General features: G+C 39.2%; 1 protein-coding gene across 3 annotated transcripts in view; it reads left to right on the top strand.

Annotated features, from left to right (window-relative positions):
- ZBBX (zinc finger B-box domain containing) overlaps window positions 1-17,673 on the top strand; it is a 40,549-nt gene that overhangs the window by 11,701 nt on the left and 11,175 nt on the right. For all 3 annotated transcript variants that reach the window (XM_042460151.1, XM_042460149.1, XM_042460148.1), the window contains exons 5-13: window positions 816-995; window positions 2,634-2,814; window positions 3,385-3,505; window positions 3,964-4,100; window positions 7,053-7,156; window positions 10,746-10,822; window positions 11,418-11,566; window positions 12,288-12,562; window positions 16,436-16,595. In XM_042460151.1, coding sequence (XP_042316085.1) covers window positions 816-995; window positions 2,634-2,814; window positions 3,385-3,505; window positions 3,964-4,100; window positions 7,053-7,156; window positions 10,746-10,822; window positions 11,418-11,566; window positions 12,288-12,562; window positions 16,436-16,595 — 1,384 coding nt within the window. The remainder of the gene's footprint in view (window positions 1-815; window positions 996-2,633; window positions 2,815-3,384; window positions 3,506-3,963; window positions 4,101-7,052; window positions 7,157-10,745; window positions 10,823-11,417; window positions 11,567-12,287; window positions 12,563-16,435; window positions 16,596-17,673) is intronic.

Below are 17,673 nucleotides of genomic sequence, written 5' to 3'. Positions count from 1 at the left end.
TGGAGTACTGCTCTCCAAAGCATATAAGAGCAATTACTAGTAGTTCAGGTACATCATCTGCCTCATGGATATGCAATAAAAGTCTCTCTCTCTCTTTTAAGTGCAGCATCAAAGGGACTGCATGTGCAGTAGAATTGCCTCGAATGTTCTCCATTTTATGTCTGTATGTGCATTCACACATACATACTTGTGTCAAAAGTAGCAATTTTTGTGGAAAGACTCTGGGTAGCACTTTGTATGAAAATGTGCTTTTTAAAATCCTGTTTGTGCTACTGATTTGGCATATATTCACTTCCTTAAAACCACAGTTTTGGAAATTTGGGATGTTCTGTGGAATCATACTCATTTGCATTCTGAGATGTAGATAGTTGTATCCTGTTTCCGTCAGACCAAAGTTAATAATAACATCTGATATGACACACTGGAATGTGTTTGCCCTCCAGATCAGCATATCACCAGAAAGTACCTCTATGAAGTTGCTTTCCCAGGCTGGTTTGAAGAGCAAGTGCAAACAATACATGCAAGAGAACCAGGAAATAACTAACTGAATCCGCATGCTTGAGGGGAGAAAGAGGTGGGATGAAAGACCAATCATGATTTGCGAGGACTGGAAAATATTGCATGTGAACCAATACTGTATAGAATTCTTGTACACTTTTGCAAACATTGAATAAAGGTCATACAAATATATGCTAATGTCATCTACAATTTTTTTACTGCAACAGAAAACCCAGGAAGTGTGTTGATAGTTTCCTTTTGTGTGTGTGCTCATTGCTTTGTTACGAATTCAGCATGTGGCTTTCTTTGGTCCATAGACAAAAACACGTGTCCCAGTTGTGAAACTTAAAGCTGCACAGCAGTTCCTGAAAACAATCCATCCTGAGCAGTCTAATGGCTGGATGAACAATGGACAAAAGAAAGAAGCCAATGATATGTTAGAAGATACATTAGACCTTCCAACACCTTTACCAGAAATGCCAACATGTAATACTGAGGTAATCTGAGACATTTGTTTATAGAAGCGTTGTGTACCAGAAAGCTCAGTAGAACTCTTCTCATACATACAGCGAAAACTGCCCTCTTAATTCATTTAGTAATCCAGCTAAGCTTAAACATGTCTAATTTTCAGCAAATGGTCAAAACATTTTTATTAATTTTTATTTATTAAAATTTTTATGTCGTGCTCTACATCTGGAGATCTTAATGCACATGACTAATGTACATGTCAGCAGAGAAATTATAAAGCATTTATTTGCATTCAAACCTTGACATCTCCAGCAAGATGTTGATCTCATCTGGTAGAGCTGGGTTGTAAAATACGTTGAAAACCACTACCAGGGAAAGAGTATTCAGCTAGATATCAATATCACTTATGAAAGTGGTGGACTTTTTGTATGCCTTTGTGTTTTGAATATGTGAAATTGTGCAAGATTAGATGTCATGTGATCTGAGATCAAAGGATTTTCTTAATGTATAAATCAGAGTGGGGTAGCCTAAATCTGTTCTGGAAGACTTTGTTTAAAACATTCCATTGTAAAAACTTGTTTTGTTTAATTTGGGAAGCTTTATGTAACATATCAGTATATAAAATGTTTTTGGTTTCAAGAATGTTCCCATATTTGTTGGGACCTTCTTGTTCAATGAGGCCTTCAGCTTTGGCTGATCAGAGTGGAGTGATGTGTAATTAGATGTCCTGTTTCTAGTACGCAATGTACATTTTAAGTGCTTTAATTATTTTAATTTTTAATGTTTTAAAAACAATGCTTTATCTGAACGCTAATGCTTTTTACATTTTTTACTCCATATCGCTTTAGATATTTTGTTTTAATCTATATTGTAAGATTCTTTCAGCCTGTTAGCCAAAGTGCATTTTTCTGAATTTTGGTGTGTGTGTGACATTCTACGTTACCCTCAGATGTACCCTGTAAATGACCCCATCCAGTACCACCTGGGCAATGACAGGCAGGTCACACCAAGACCATCTGGAAAATACCACCCCAAGGCAGGAAGGCAGTTTGGAAGTTGCAAATGGGATCATCATCACCTCCATAATCAGAAGAGGGGACGATGGCTACTTTTAGTCATTATAGATCCCTGGAAATCTCCCCTCAGTGTGCTAGTTTGGATTTCATGAGGATACTATGTCATTGTGATCTCTAGTCTAGTTCTGGCACTTCCGTTCGCCCAACTGTCTTGGAACGGTTGTGCCCCACACCACTTCACCCTATTGGACTCTGGAAGCAAGCCTCATCCATAATAAGTATCGCCTGTAGTTTTGCCTCAAAATCTATTCCAAGGTAACCCCTGATTTCTCAAGCCTTGAATGAATGAGTGTATGGTAGTGAATTGCTGTGTGATTTTCCCCCTTAATAAAATAATACTTTAATTGGAGAATTCTGCCTCTGCATCATTTCTTAGATCTACCGCCCTCTTGGTATGCAGGTAAGAGATGGTATTGCAGAGTCCTTGTAGCCAACTCCCTTTCAATTTGAGCTAAGTAAAATTACCCCATGCTAGACTTTTGACTACAAGCCCCATTTGGGAGAAAAGTGGGGTATAAATCTAATCAGTAAATAAATATAATGAAAACTGTTATTTGATTGAATCCAAATTAATTATTAAATTTAATTCAGGAAGCTTCTACAGTACCTTCTTCTGAGATTAGGTCTGAGAGCCAGAGTGGTGGCTCTTTATTTCATGGTACCTTCGATGAGGAAGAATCAGCAAAATCTTTTCAGGAAGCTCTAAATCAGTGGAGAAGTGGAAATTCTTCTCAAAAATCTAAGGAGGAACATTCTTGTCAAGTTGGTTCAGGTACGGCTTATCAATTTCTTAGTAATATTTGAAAATAAATATTTTGTTTGGGTCCACATTCTAAATGATCAGTAGGGAGGAAATGGAGCAATACTTCTGTTATAAATTTTGATAGCCACCCACACATCACTATAGATTTTCTTTTGTGTGGCCAAAAAGTGATGAAAAAGATATATCTGTTATGAGCCTTGAACAGAGTGAAGGTTCCACACTATCCTGCTGGCCTGGTGGAAATACAAGAAGCTGGCCTACATTACGTGTATGCAGTTTCTTTCCACAAAGTGTAGTTTGTATTCATAGGACGTATATTTTATATCAGTAAACATTACTTCTCTAAATTTCTTTCTTTCGCTGTATGTTTAATTCCTTTCATTTTTTCCATCGCAAAAAAATTGTATATGGGTAAGCATGTGAGTCTGCTACATTTGATGATGTAAGATGGAATCCATGAAAGCTTATGCCAACACAGCTTGTTAGCTTTTATGGTGCTACAAGACTGCTGTTCCATTACTTCTGCTAGAGCTAGAGTTATTTGAATGGCAGCTAATCCTTTTTTTTTTTCTTCTATAGAAAATTCAGGTACTTGTCAAGTGCAGACAAGTCCTCCAGTTGTGAAAAAACCTATTGAAATTGAATTCAAAGAAGATAGTTTGAAATACATGGAAAGATTGTTGATTAAAAAGCATAGAAGGTACTCACTGGATTTCAGAGATACACGATGGAGCTGTATTTTCTAATCTAATTGCCTGTTTAAATAGTATTTTCATAGTATCTATACAATAATGTTTGAAAGTATTCATTTCCAGTATTACTGATGTAAAATTCATATTACAAATGACGTGTTAGATGTCATGAAATTTCACAGTATTATGTTAACAATATAATGTGATGAAGAATTTTCATATAACTTGCTAGCAAGCAGTTGCAGTGGAAAATTATTTGAATGTGTTTTTGCTGTTGGGAACTACTTTGGGTTTCTTTCTTCCTAATTTCATTCAGTACATTATGACTAAATGTAAGAACTGAAAAACATTAAGCTGCTTTTGGAAATAACAGAACACTGAATAGTTGAAATATCCATAAAGATAAAATTACTAACAATATAATAATAAGACTGTAGTTCTTACAACTTTCTTTTTGCTTTCCTAGAATTCCAATTGATAAATTACCAGATAGCGTTATAGCAGATGAACTGAAACTTGAAAAATCATCGATAAATGAAATTCATGATAGCTGGGTTGGAGAAGATGAAGATGATGATGAAATAGCAACTGCTCGTTTTGCAGGTTGGGAAGCCTTCTCAATACATTATAGAGCATGTTACATTCTCCGGTAGACAAGAATTTAGAGAATCCAATTAGTTAATTAATTGGTTTTCTGGAAGACTGAAAATTGGGGTGCACTGAACTCCCAGGGTATAATAAAGTGGTCAGTTTGCAAAGCTGTCAATAACATATATATCTATGTCAACATGTACCCACAACATAAACTAAAGATTTGCAATTTATGCAAAACTGGAATGTGGGGTGCAATAATCACACAGCTGTTGTACACTTTGGCTAGAAAAGAAAAAAAAAACAATAATTTAACTGAACTCATATTTGTTAACTGAAAATGAGTTTACCAGCTAGTAATTAGAGATGCAGTTATGTAGGAGAATGTTAGTGGGATCTACTAATACCAGCTTGATGTTGTGTCCAAGCCCTCAGTTCCAATTCCTAGCAAGCATAGAGGAGAGTAGTGGAGTTATGTTTCACTTAGATGCCTGGACAAAGAAATATCCACAGAAGAAATGTCAAAGAAACATTAGCCTTCTGTATCTTCTGTTGCCCCACAAAGGCATTGGCCTCTAGAGAAGTGATATTGTGGATACCTAATTTTGATAACACTGAGGCTATAGGCAGTAGTAGATGGTGTGTGTGTGTTGGAAGAGTAACCTCTGACTCTGCATATGTTGGTCAGATTGCAGATCCCATCAGTCATAATCAACATCTGCATGGGTTCAGCTTTAGCTGAATGGTGTATCTTTTGAATAGGCTCTAGAACCACTTTAATAGAAACTTGTTTTAGCCACAGATGTACATGGTGTCTGACAGTGACCAGCCTTCACCATTACACTTATTCAACTGCACATTTAATAATAACAATAACAATAATAATAATACATTTTATTTGTATACCGCTTTTCCACAGAGCAAAGCGGTTTACAGCCATGGAAAACCATTACAACCATTAAAAAAAACGTTACAAAACATCTCTAGATAAAAACCCAACTATACAAAATTTAAAACACAGTCATACAGCAAGGTAAGGCAGGGAATCAATGGCATCAGCATACACAACTTCATTTATCGGAGGGGGGGGATTTGCAGATCATAATTTGTACTAACTTTCCCTACATGTTATTTTCTTGTTTTCTGGGGAAAACAAGGTTGGGGAGAGCAACGCACACACACTCTTGGGTTGTTCCCCACATGCCAGCAACAACTTATTTACATGAAACAACAACAACAACAACAATATTTATTTCTTACCCACCTCTCCCTATGGATCAAGGGAAACAACAATGAACAGATAAACAACATCAGTTAAAACATATCAGTTAAAATACACATCAATTTAAAATAACAAATAACATATACACATATGTAAAAGATACACATTTAAAATTAAAAATCAACTGGATAAGCCTACCAGAAACATTAATTGTGGATAAGATTATTTTCTTCAAAACTGAACAGGAAGCATTGTTAAAACAAGGACATGTAATGTCCATTGGTTAGTTTTTCTTCATTTAGGGGTTCTTTCATTGCGTTCAGTCCACAAAGGCCAGATTTGTAGGTTAAGACCTTGCTGGTTCCTTGCCAATGGGGTGAAAGGAATATTCAAAAATATTGTGAAAATGGTTTTAAAAACCCATTTATTTATTTATTTATTTGAGTGCTGAGAAACCATGACAAGAAGAATCCTGGACCGATGAAAATCTTCATGGTTCAGCACTTTTTGTGCACAAAATTTGTGCCAAAAACACCATTTTCTGCCAGGGAAACAGCATTTTCTGCATGAAAAAATAATATTTCAATGTAGTAATATTAATTCTGCATAGAAAATGCTGTAACTGTGTGATTTATTCTTCACAAAATTCACCCATGGTTGTTTTGCATATAAAAGAGATTTTTTTTGCATTTTTTATAGAACATATTTTATATTTTTTAAGAAGCATTTCTTCTCGTGAAAAAAGGTGTCTTGACATGTAGGGACACTATGCCATCATACAGACGGCCCAAAAGGGCTGCTGTCAGGCTGCATTGGGTACGTGGCATTCACATGACACATGCCCTGAATGCAGACGGTAGCTGCCCCAGGCACGGCTCTATCCAAAAGAACTGACCCAAAAAGGAGCAGTAAAATACCATTCTGTTTTGGTGCCTGGTTCAGGACTGTGGTGGTGGCCAGGATTGAGGCTGGGAGCACAGGGCTGCTATGATCCTGGAGCAAATGATGGTGGTGCAGTCCCAGTATACTTTTGTGCTGTCTGCTTCGTCCCCACGTTGGAAAAAAGAGGGCAGATACCATTATTTGCATTTTGGGACTTCTCTGTGGAATCTATGAAATAGGATTTTGTACAAAAAAAACATGGGATATTACCACTGAAGAATATGCAGATGCTCAATTAATCTTGCCCAGTGGGGAGAAAACTTGATTTTTTTTTCGTTCTTGTGTGCAAGAACAAAATAAGCCATGATTTATATTTCAGGTGCACATTCTAGGGAAAAAAAGACTCTTGGTTTGTCCTCAGAAACTCCTTGGGCTGCAGGTTGTATATTACAACATGATACTGGGATGTGCTATCCAGATTCATCCTAAAAATATTGTTTTTATCACTAATTTTTCATTACCAACCTAATCCCCCTCCTACACTCTTCCTATCATGTTGTATTTCTGCAGTTATCATCTTATTCATAGGGTTCTATGCATGCCAACATTTTTCTATTCATGGAATCATTGTAGGACAAGTTATGGTTTCATGTAGAGATGTTCTTACTCAATGTTAAGGGTGTTATCTTAACCATTCCAGCTGTTCATTCCCAGAATTTGAAGTGAAGAAAAGCTTTGCTTTGAGTTCATCTTTGGCAAGGTGGAATTATTGTCGCAATCACTGCACAGCTGCAGAGGAGCAAGTATTTAATACAAATCTAAATTATGAAGAATTGCAGAACTTTCATTGTTTATTCTAGTTGCAGAAATGAAAGAATATTGGTCAAATGTTTTTAGACAAGAAGAACCTGAGATAGATCTTGCGAACTCTGAGCCTTCTTTAAAAATTAAGATTCTTGAAGATGTAAGTATATAGTACCTGTTTGGTCCAATTCAGCATTTATTTGTGTATATGCTAAGCTTAATAACCATCAGAGAATATACACAGCAGAATTGTTTACAGTGCTATTGCCCATTATTCTACAGTTTCCACCATGTATCCCCATGACAATTAGTTGATAGATTATTTGATCAAGTCACATCTGAACTATATTACATAATTGCAGTAACATCCAGTGGGACATAGTGAATGATGGGAGGAAAAACCTCCATATTTGAATAGAAATGAACAGTTTTAGAATGAATGGCAGCTAAATTGATTGTATATTTTTCAGCATTTATACGTATTTTTTCAAATATTCAAGGGAATTAGAATTGAACCGTGTTACACATCCAAATATTAAAGTGCTGCTGTTGTATTGAATTTATGTATGAACACATATACAGTGCACCCGTGTCATACGTGGGTGCACTATACGTGACTTCCAGCATATATTGGAAGCCGTGCCGGAAAGGCTTCTCCTGCGCCCCAGAAGAAACAATGGGGCACGCAGGGTGCGTGCTCTGGGAACAAGCCCTATTGTTTCTAATGGAGCTTTACTCGGTATTTCCCTTACACGGCAGGGTCCGGAATGGATCCCCCGTGTAAGGGAAGGGCCAACTGTAATACATTTAAAAAGTAACATATTTCCATGGATTTTCTCGTATGTCTACATAGGTTTAGCCAATATTATTTTGAACTGAGACTAATCCAGATTTAGCTTCTGTTCTTGGTATTTTGGAATGTGCTAAATAATGTTAAGGGAGAGAATATCTTTCATTTCAAGAAGTAGCTATATCAGTAAGGCAGTAATGTATTGGATCCAGACATAATCACAACTAAATTAAGTTCCATTTACTGCATTCAAAGACATAGCCATGTTAGTCTGGAAAATCAGTATGCAAAGGGATCTTGTACAACATTTGATGCTAATTGAAATAAAGAAGCTGGTAGCATGAGCTTTTGTAGACTTGATCCTACTTCTTCAGTTGCATGAGGTGGAGTTGAGAGTCTGGAGACAGACCTATATAAAGCTGATTGTGCAGCAGAATGTCAGTTGAAATTCAAAATCTTGTATGTATGGAGATGAGGTGGCAAGTTCAGTTTTAAAACTGAATGGGATTTACACACGCCAGAGCTGAGGAAGATGAAGCGGTTTGGACGACGGCTAGAGCGCAGGCGGCGGAAGACTCGACTCTTATCCGACAGAACTTGCCATAGGAACTTTCTTCGTTCCTATCGGGAGGCAATACGTGCAGCGAAGAGAGCCTTCTCCTCTGCACGTATTGCGTCTGCAGAGTCCCGTCCAGCAGAGCTGTTTAAGGTGGTGAGGGAAATGACGCAGGTGCCCCCTGCGCCAAATCCCTTACTTAACCCGACAATGGCCTGCTGTGACGCGTTTAACAACTTCTTTGCAAACAAAATCTCTCAGATAAGAGCCGACCTAGATGCCACCGTTGTAACAGAGTCAACAGGTGAGGCGTCCAGTGACTCCGCCGGTGTAGTCATACTGCATCAGTTCCAATCTGTGAGTACTGATGACGTGGACAAGCTGCTTGGTAAGGTGAGGAAGACAACTTGCCCTCTCGACCCTTGCCCATCATGGCTGGCCGTCCGGGGGGGGGGATGCATTGATGAGATTCCTTACGGATATCATCGGTGCATCCTTCAGGGAAGGACATATTCCATCTTGTTTAAAGGAAGCGGCGGTTAGGCCACTCCTGAAAAAACTTCCCTAGACCCCCTGGATATGAGAAATTATAGGCCGGTGTCATTGCTGCCATTTTTGAGCAAGGTGATCGAGAGGGTGGTTGCTCTTCAGCTCCAAGCTGTCTTGGATGAAACTGATTATCTAGACCCATTTCAAACCGGCTTTAGGACAGGCTTTGGGGTTGAGACTGCCATGGTTGCCTTGACCGATGATCTGCGTCTGAGCATTGACAGGGGGAGTGTGACCCTGTTGGTGCTCTTAGACCTCTCAGCAGCTTTCGATACTATAGATCACGGCATCATCTTAGACCGCCTGAGGGGGTTAGGTATCGGGGGCACTGCTTTGCAGTGGTTCCGGTCCTTCCTCTCGGGCAGGTCTCAGAGGGTGCTACTCGGGGACTGTAGCTCCAGTAAGAGGTACCTCACTTGTGGGGTTCCTCAGGGGGCTATTTTGTCCCCGATGTTATTTAACATCTATATGAAACCGCTGGGTGAGATAATACGGAGTCATGGTGCTGGGTGTTATCAGTACGCTGATGACACCCAAATCTATTTCTCCGTGTCTCGTTCGTCGGCCTCGAATTCTGATGGCATTTCTTCTCTCAATGAATGTCTTCAGGCGGTAATGGGCTGGACGAGGAAAAACAGATTGAAACTAAATCCAGACAAGACGGAGGTGCTCATGGTAGCGGCCTCGAAACCAAGAATTGGGTTGCAACCTCCAGCCCTGGATGGGGTCACACTCTCCTCCAGTGACTGTGTTCGCAGTCTGGGGGTGCTCCTTGACTTGTCGCTCCTGATGACAAATCAGGTAAATGCGACGGTCAGGAGTGCCTGTTATCAGCTTCGGCTGATATGCCAGCTGCGCCCTTTTCTGGAAGTAAGGGATCTCGAGACGGTTGTGCACGTGCTGGTAACCTCATGCCTTGACTTCTGTAATGCGCTCTACATGGGGCTACCCCTGTGCTTGACTCGGAAATTACAGCTGGTTCAAAACATGGCAGCCAGGCTTGTCTCAGGAACATCTAGGAGGGACCACATTACTCTGGTTTTGAGGTCCCTCCACTGGCTGCCTATTAGCTTCCGGGCCCAGTACAAGGTGTTGGTTGTCACCTTTAAAGCCCTAAATGGCTTAGGTCCAAGCTATCTCAGGGACCGCCTCCTCCCGTACAATCCTCCCCGCGCTCTCCGGTCCTCTGGGAAGAACTTACTGCAGCCTCTAAAATCTAGGCTTGCGGCGACCTCCCAGAGGGCATTCTCTGCTGTCGCCCCCAAACTCTGGAACGACCTGCCAGATGATATCCGTCAGTTGACATCATTAGACAGCTTTAAAAAAGCTGTCAAGACAGATCTCTTCCGGCAGGCCTTTCCAGATTAACCATCCCGGCCCAGGTTCCCTGATTCCCTCATTCCTCCCGTGGCCCATCTTAGTGATGGTTGAGGATCAACAGAGGGATATCAGGGTTTTTAGTTTTTAATTGTTGTTTTTATGCTTTGATATTGTGTTTTTAATATGTTATACTGTTTAATACTGTCTTAAGGGGGGGGAGGGATAAAGTGTTTTTAATTGTTGTATTTTATATTTTACTGTTGTCAACCGCCCGGATTGGTTTCCCATAGGGCGGTATACAAATAAATATTATTATTATTATTATTATTATTATTATTATTATTATTATTGCATGTAATTCATGTGCAGTATTCTCTAGTTTAAACTAGCAGTACAGTTGAGAACTAAAGACTTATAGCATTTTGTTTTTCTTACCATAACATGCAATCTTTTCATACACAAGCTTTTAGGAGAATAAAAATTAAATGTACCTCTGTGTGTACACACACACACACTCCCCCCCCCTCCTTTAAGGCTTACAAAGAGGAGTCAGAAGAGTCTACTAATTTTGTAGTGATGGAAGCTGGATCTGATGAATTGATTGATAGCAGGTAATGATTTCAACCTAATTATGAAATGTACGTATCATATTAAAACACGTTCCTGTTTTGCCATAGTCTTTGGGGCTTTTTATTCACATTAAAGCCAGAAAGGGGTCACATTGGAAAGTTCATAGCCTTTTCATACAGTATTCACACAAAGACTTTGTTCACGAGGCTAGTATTGAAGAGGCATAAAGACCATGATTTTATGGGCAGCATATTTAGGATGTTTTGCCTGGTATCATTTAATTTCCCCCCTTTTCTAAACATGTAGCTTACATATATGCTTCTTTATTCTTCTGAAATGAAACAGTTTATCATGAAACATTCATGGAATATAAATGCAAAATTAATTATTTATACTAATCAAAAATCATTCACAGAGTGCAAAATGGGTAGACAGAGAGGAAGTATATACACACAGTACAAAATGGGTATCAAACAGTTCATATAGAATCAATTAACAAGGTACTATAAGCCTTCCCCCCCCCCCCCCCCGTGTGTATGTAGGTAAAATGCATTTTATCTGTGTAAGCAAAAGGAAGATGGTTAAATGTGGCAATCTGATCATTTTTCTTTTCCAATTTTTGTCTCATATCTCAAGTGATGCCATGTCAAAAAGCTGGAAAACTGAAGCAGACATTTTTCTGGCACAAGCTGCCGATGTTACCACAAGGTCACCTCTTTCTTCTACAGACAGAAGGGGAAAGTGTTCAACTTTTCTTCATAATAAATATGAAGAAACTGTTAGAGGTATAACATTGGTTTTCACTGTTAAAGCAGGACCTGTATCAACATTGTCTTTTCCCAGTGCATGTTATCGGAGTTTGTTGGCAACTTGCAAGCACAGATAATGTTTTTTCTCCTGTATCTAGCACTGGGAAGTAGTTTCTGAACCTACACCCAAGGGCATGTCAGTGTATCCAGTTGAGTAACGTGGTATAAAACTGGAATGGTATTAATATTTCGCGGAAAAGAGAGGGACACATCTGGAAGTGTTCCTATTGGCCATATGGCAAGAAACATACATACATAGGATAAACAGGTCATATAAGAAAAGCAGGATTAAGGCAGATAAACAAGGAATAAATAGAAAAATAAAGAAATATATAGACTTTAAGACTTGCAGATAACACTTTTTCTCAACCTTCTGCCAAATGCAGTGGCCCCAGCCTACTGAATTTTTTTGCCCTCGCTAACCTTTTAAAGATATTTGGAATTTAAAAAGCTACAATAGAGCCAGAGGGAAAATAGAAGCCCTTTCCTCAGTTGTCTGTGTAATTCAGCTGTTTCAGTTTATGATGTAGACTGTATCTGTCTAGGTAGCACCTGTGAATAGAGTCCTGGTTTTATATGTAAGCCAGTGTTACTGGTGTGTAAATGGCCTATTTTACAGGAATTATTTCAGGAACTACACAGGAGGATTTAATTGACACTATCCCACCCTTCCACCCCCTTTTCCCCACTTCTTTAGCTACTACACCTTTTTCACAGTCTGAAAGAGCTGAGGCTGCCTGTGGCTGTTCCAGTCCAGAAGAAATGCTTCCCAGCACCCCCTTTGAAAGAGCTATGGCAAAAGAAAAATATGCTAAAACAAAAAGGAGTAGTTCTTGCATGTCATCTGAGCAAACACTTAATCCTCTCAAATTGGCTTCCACTGAACCTTTGGCTACAATGGAATTGCCCAGAGACTACAAAGTACCTATGGAGTTGAATGAAGCTTCACCACTCAACATCAACCCCTCAGTGGTAAAATCAATAACAAGAACTATACTATAGCTTTTCTGGGGTTTGTTTCATCATTATTATGGGACTGTTTCTTACAGTAGTATATGTTCTTGGCTTGTGGCAGCACCCTGCATTTTCAGCCTGATATTAAGAATTAGGCTATATTTGTTCCAGTGGAGCCTTCAGATTCTTACATCTTTGCATAATTTTCCCAGGGCTGAGAGGAAGAGGTGTATCAAATAGGACAAGCTATGATGCAAGGGAAAATAATATTTGTATTCCCAAATCTCTGAAAATGCTTTGAACTGTGAGCATAGAGGCAAAGGGTTTGGAGGCAGCAACTCTATTTCATATTGTTGGTTAGCATGCCCTGTTTTTGGAGGCTCCTGAACAAGGTAGAATGGAGATACTGTTTCCCCTTCATATGAATTCGCTAGTTCACCGAATTTACATGAATTTTAAAATGTGTTCGAACTGATTTCCCATTGCCCGAAAATTGCATGTGGTAGTCTATCACGCAATAACGTGAAACCCCATGATTGTGTTCGGACTGACTTCCCATTGTCTGAAATTGTGTGTGGTAGTCTTGTCAGGGATTTGAAGGGTTAAAACACAGCACACAGGGAAATGCTTGATGTGTGTGTTTGACCATGAGCATTTCAGCAGAAGGACAAGGTTGATCAGCACAGCTGATGCTCATTGGCTCAAGGACACTTTAGTGTCTAGGTGCACGTAGCCATGGATGATGAAACCACCTGGCTGGATTGCACAGGGGACACTTGTCATGGTTACACACAGGAACTCACTGGGTTTGGGAGACCACATGATCTGGAGTCTATATAAACCCAGGGGTTGCAAGTGATAGCTTGTGGGTTTGTAGTAGGAGTTGGTTTGGTATGGTTTGGAGTTTTGGAGATCTGTATTTGTATTATAGCACTGTGAATAAAGAGCACTTTGGGAGTCTTTGCTTCTCTGGTGGTTTATCAGTAGAAGTCTTGCATCGCTTTGCTGAGTGTCCCCGGAGGTTCCTGCATTGCTTCAGTTCCTGGAAGACATCCAGTTGCTGTTATCTCAACTGCTTTTGGAGCCACGCTTCAGCTTCTGAAATTGCTAGCTCTGCTCAAAAGGTCTGATTTAACCACAGGACTCGTTTGAGTTGCTGACAGTGGTTGTTGGACCCCAGCAGTTGCGCTGACAAATCTATCACGTAATAACGTTAAACCCCATGATTGTGTTCAGATTGCCATTGGATTATACTTCGAATTTCCCGTGTCTGATAAACTCCAAAGTTAGGAATGCTTATTGATAGAAAATACTGACTGCAAGGATTTTCCCAACACCCACGAATAATTTTTCAGAATGACTCCATGAACAAAATCCAGTGGAAGATCCCCAGAAAAATGAGCAGGGGGTTGTGGTCTATCCCATCAAAATTATGGAAGTGGTAAGCCCTCTTTCTGGAGAGGAAGAGATCTAAAGTAATTGCTGTCATGAGGAACAAAGGATGATGACATACTTCCCACTCCTCATCTTAGAAATGGATTTTTGAAAGGCTCTTAGGAGACTGTGGTTCTAGAAGAAGAAGAAAAACAGACAGGTCATTCAAATTATTTTAGTGCAGTATTGGGGAAACATTTTTCAACCTAAGGGCTACTTTCCCTCTTGGAAAGGGTTATGTGATAATAGTGTGCAGGACAGGACCATGGATGAATGGACCAGCTCCCCTTCTCTCTTCATTCCCACTTCACATTCTTCCCCTTCCATCCCCAGGATAGTGGCAATGGGAACATTTTATTTATTTTTTATTTCCTACCTACCTATCCTCCAGTGAACCTGAGGAGGTCTGCATGGCCCTCTTCCTCCTCCACTTTATTCCCACAACTGCATTGTGAAATAGGTCATATGGAGAAAGACTGGATATATTCCGTCTGGATATATTCCAGTGGGAAATGGTGGGGAGAAGTAGTTACCATCTGACAAGTCAGAAGAACCCCTTTTTAAGAAAGATCACAAAAAATTACATAGTTGACTCATTCTAGCTGCCCAACTAGCCCTCCTGGTATTACTGAACTTCTAATGCTCAAGCACTGTTGATCAGTGGTAAGAGATCATGGTTGTTATAGTTGATCATCAAAATCTGGACAGCCCAGATTTCCCAGGGCCATCTAGAGGGATTTTTATTGCTTTCCTACTTCAGAATTAGCAATGACACAAAATTTGCCCTAAGCTGTGTTTATAATAATGTCTCTTAAACCTTTCCACAAATGTAAAAGCACATTGCTGGCTGGTCACTGCAGCCTCTTGCATTATGAGTCATTTCTCTATCATTTATATAGATAAGGAGAGGACTGGTTAATAAGTCAAGTGCCCAACTGTTGAGGAGAAGGGAATATTACTAGTGACATATTGAAGAGAAGCAGGTCAGCATTAGTTGATGACCAATAGCTGTTCCAGAAGTTTTTGAGCAATCCCTGAAGTGTACATGACACTGAATATGTAACAGAGGGCTTTTCTCCTTCCTTTGTAAGATATATGATGTTCCTAGGTTTAACATAGGTGTGACTTGTCAGTTTTTGTGATCTTTGAAAAGTATATATTCCATTTTATGCAAAATTTCAATCCTGCACAGCTAAGCAAAATTCAATATCTTCACATCTATTTAAATTTTCTTGGCCACATGAAGAAGGCCAAGAGTGTATGTATGAGATAATTTTGGTTTTTAATATCCTTATGAAAACTAAGCAATAGCTGTAATGTTAAAACTATAGATTAATAGTGGAATGTTAAACTTTGGGTAAGAATTGGCTATAAACCAGGATGTAAAACTGATGTTACAGTGTGCAAATCATGATAAAAACTTCGATTTTAAGTTTGCTTATCTGAGAGAAGCCCCACTGAAAAGGGCAGCCATATTTAAATATCTGATAGAAGATCGAGCAAGCTTGTTTTCCCCTTCTCCAAGACTAAAACGTTAAATAATTTCTGCAATTATTACAAAGAACTTCTTGACTCTTAAGACATGTTTGAAAGTGGAATAGACTGCCTTGGAGGATGGTTGGCTCTCCTTTCTTGATATTTAAAAAGAGATTAGATGACCATCTAGTGTTCTAGTTGGGTATTCCTGCATGGCAGGGGGTTAGACTAGGTGGCCTTTGTTGTCCTTTTCAGCTTTTTAATTCTATTAGTCTACTTCTGATTACGAATGCACAGAAGTTCATTGTCTGTGTTGCCTCTGTACTGAGCAAATCATAGCTGAAACAATTGTCAAGGTTGCCTTTTTTCAAGAAGTCACAAAGTATAAGTAAGTAGTTGAGGTTTCCATGCATGTCTTCCAGGTGGCTTGGCTTAGAATACTTCAGTGTGTTTTCACTGTACAATATTATATTACCAAGCGTTAGGACAACAAAACATGATTAGTCCTAACCATGGTTGGGTTTTCAGCCTGCAGCAGGTGGTAGATGATTTCACATTATAAAGACAGAATGGGCTAGTACAAAGGTAGATAAGAAGATGGGGGCAGGATGCAATTTTATCCCAACCTCTACATGTACTGTATCTCACCAGTGTGCCAAAATACCCTACATTTCACCTCCAAAATGGCATTGTACTATTTCCTGTTGTTATTGTGGAGGGGAAATTGTGGTATCTGAAGAGGGTGGGATTCTCCAGGGATGGGGAAGGCTTATTTGTATGTTTGTGTGTATTGGCAGGATGCAATTCTTGAGCAAAAATCATATGTAAATTTTGATGTAAAATTTTGAGGTCCTTGTGTTTTTTTTGGGAGGGGGGGTGTCACAAAACATCATAGGCTACACTTTCCCCTGGTTTAGCAGAATGTATATCAGGTGGCTTTAAAACATTTAAATATTATCTTTTCAATCTTTGTTCTCTTAGTTCTTACAGGTAGCCCAGAGAGAGAAGCCTATTCATCATCCATATCAAGGACTTGAAAGATTTTTTACTGTGGGTGGAAGCTGTCAGCAGGTTATGATGAACTCGTTTCCTTCTCTGTATATAGGCAGCTGTTCTCCAAGCAGCAGCATTTCATTTTCAGGTAGTAATAAGAATGTAGAATTTTCTCAATTCCACATGCTTTGGTTATGAAGTACATCTGCTTTAGGGCATGGTTGCTTTAGTTACATATTTAAGTACAGAGAAACATCTTTATCTGCATGTGCTTGGTCTAGGACATTATGTATCGGTGAATTTGGCATTAATTGGTGTAACTGACATGCTGAGAAAGAACAAGAAAAAGTTACTACAGAGAAAGCAAAGAGACAAAATAAGCCATTCCTTTATGATCAAGTTGAAAGCAATGGCATGTTACACTTAATCGTTTTCAGCCACCTGCAGATTTCTTGATTTTTCTTTGAAGCTAAGCTTTGATGAGACCTGGTTTCTCTTTTAATAACAATGTACATTAAGCTCTCCGGGAAATTATTAATCAACCATTAGCTGACACACATTAATTGCTTGGGTAAACAGCCCAGTTGTTAAATGAAAATTAATGAGCTAGATACTTAGCAATCTTAAAAACATATCTGCATTTTGCTTTTGTGTACTTTTGAAGTCAGTATTTGTTTAATAGGCTTTGAAGTAGACTCCAGGTTTCAGCAAGGGATGAACAAATAATAGGAAAAGCAGTGGTGGAGAGTTCCAATGGCTTTTCTAATCTAACACTCTTATTTCCACAGTGGACAATCACACACATATGGGAAGCCCCAAGAAGGAAACTAAAATGGTACCCTAACATTGGGGGTCCTCAATGATCGGTGTTCAGAGGCATTCTACTTTTGGTGCTAGATTTAATATTTTCTATTTTGAAGCTCCGTTAGTTCTGTTGTTGTTTGCCTTCAAGTTGTTTCTGATTTAGGGCAACTCTAAGATACCATATCACAGGGTGGGGTTTTTTTTGGGGGGGGGGGGGCAAGATTTGTTCAGAGTGGGTTTGCTTTTGCCTTCCTCTGAAGCTAAGAGAATGTGGCTTGCCTAATGTCATTCAGTTGGTTTCCATGGCTGAGCAGGATTCAAACGCTGATCTTCAGAGTCATAGTCCAGGGCTGAAACCATTGCACCATGCTGGTTCCCTTAGTTTTACATGTATTAAATTTTAAATCTTTTTTTAATAGTTT

This window comes from Sceloporus undulatus, chromosome 3 (genome assembly GCF_019175285.1).
Source record: "Sceloporus undulatus isolate JIND9_A2432 ecotype Alabama chromosome 3, SceUnd_v1.1, whole genome shotgun sequence".
Lineage (NCBI taxonomy): Eukaryota > Metazoa > Chordata > Lepidosauria > Squamata > Phrynosomatidae > Sceloporus > Sceloporus undulatus.
The sequence above is the reverse complement of the archived record's forward strand: the minus strand, read 5'-3'. Positions and strand labels throughout refer to the sequence as shown.